Raw genomic sequence first — 1,838 nt, forward strand, 5'->3', positions numbered from 1 at the left:
CTTAGAGAAAAACTCGGTATGTGTTTGTTCTGGCATTGTAGCAACTTCATGCAGTGAAGTTCTGGCTCTTCAAAGTTGAATGTTGTGAATTATTCTTCCACATCACATGGTATATTCTTGTTATTATATATTGTTACCCGTAAGAATATATGGGGAGGCATAAGGGTATGTGTAATGATGTGCCTGTGTAAAGTAAATGAGTGTGTGAGGATGAGTATGTGTATGGACACATGCACAACTATGTGCATATGTACAAGAATGCGTAATAGTCTTATTTATAACGGTCATGTAACTGTTACATTGGATGTATTATATAAACCCCCTATGGGGTATGTAAGGAATAAATTTTTCCCTCTCATTTTGGTGTGTTTCTTTGTTTCACTCTCCTTCTCTCTCTCTATCGTTCTTGGCTTCACCCCCCACTCAACAACACTTTTGGCATGCTTTACAGCCAATCTTCCCTTGAGAGGAAGTCTGTCTGTCTCTCTCCCCCTAACTATCTATTTGCTGGTGTCTTTTGTTATAGTGTGGTTGGTGTGTGTTTCTATGTGTGAGAGCTAGTGACGATGGCAATGGCGATCTATTGCTTGTGTTTCTAATGGATCCAAGGCTTTATGGACATGGCCTCGCAGATCTCCTCTGCTCTCTCATGGCCTCCACTCCACCACGTGCGATTCGCCTTCGTCAACGCCGACTCCTTCGTCTCTTCGATCCGTCACAATCACTCCCTCCCTTCCCCTCCCCATGCGATGCTCCTCCTCATGACTACCTAGCCTGCAAACCCTAACCCTCATGCTTTCCCTTTCATGGGTGTCAAGATTGTCTCTGTCTTCCCGGGCAACTCCCAGGCTCCCTCCAATAATGCTTCCTATGGCGGCGTAGTTTCGGCCTCCTACCTGTTCTGCTCCGCCATCTTGGGCCGGCCTGTTGTGTTTCTTGATGGAGGAAGCCTCACTTTGTGGAGAACTGCCGATGTATGGAACCGCACCTACAACAGAGCTTCAGCCATGGCTGAAAACCTATAGGCCAGGATGAAAAACCGAGATGTTGCCATTTCAACATGCTCCACTCTAGAAGAAGCATCTTGATCCGCCAACCTCATCTATTGTGCTACCAGGTCTAAAGATGCGTTGATTCGTGGGGCATGGTTACATCCAGGTTCACACTTAGACCTAGTTGGATCATTTCGTCCTCACATGTGTGAAGTTGATAAGGATGACATCTGTGACAATGTTGTATTTGTGGACACAGAGGCAGCTGCCATTGAAGTTGGAGAGGTGGTTGGTCTGAGTAGGTTTGTTCAAGGTAACCTCTCCCAGCTCCTCTCTGGAGAGAGGCCACGTAGAAGGAACTTGACTGATATCACAGTGTTTAAATCGATCGGGTGTGCCCTTGCCAATCTGGCCACAACTCCGCTTGTTTATGAAAAGTTCATAGGACAATCAAATCTGAAGAATGGCTAGATCTTGTTTATGGAAAGCTCATTGGACAATCAAATCTGAAGGACAGCTAAAGACAGCTTTTCATATGACAAATCTCATCACTGCTCCAATACCTTGAAAACTTTGATGCCATCGAAAAGGCTTAGGTCAAGATGTTGAAATTTTGGTATATGGAACATCAGCAAGAAGAAACCATTGCTAACTGCTAGAGGCTTCAATCACTGTCTTCAACCTGATCTCCAACTTTTCAACATTAGCCAATTTGTTTATAGAAAAGTTTATCGGATGAAGCTTGCCATGGTTTTGGAGATCTTGCATGAAGGTATAAGTGTTGAAGAAGAAAAAGAAGGTTACCCTGTTCAGAATGATAGAGATCACCATGTCTATGTATATAGA

The 1,838-nt window shown here is 44.1% G+C and overlaps 1 protein-coding gene across 1 annotated transcript; it reads left to right on the top strand.

Annotated features, from left to right (window-relative positions):
* The first annotated feature begins 620 nt into the window (after window positions 1-620).
* LOC147862050 (protein SAR DEFICIENT 4-like) lies at window positions 621-1,463 on the top strand. Its single transcript, XM_087323056.1, has 2 exons — window positions 621-772; window positions 1,091-1,463. Exons 1-2 carry the CDS (start codon window positions 621-623, stop codon window positions 1,461-1,463), a joined length of 525 nt encoding a protein of 174 aa, XP_087179182.1.
* The last annotated feature ends 375 nt before the right edge of the window (window positions 1,464-1,838 follow it).

The sequence above is a fragment of the Azolla caroliniana genome, unplaced genomic scaffold, assembly GCF_043228905.1.
Source record: "Azolla caroliniana isolate FFs.n. ecotype wild unplaced genomic scaffold, voAzoCaro1.0.p SCAF_7, whole genome shotgun sequence".
Classification (NCBI taxonomy): Eukaryota; Viridiplantae; Streptophyta; class Polypodiopsida; order Salviniales; family Salviniaceae; genus Azolla; species Azolla caroliniana.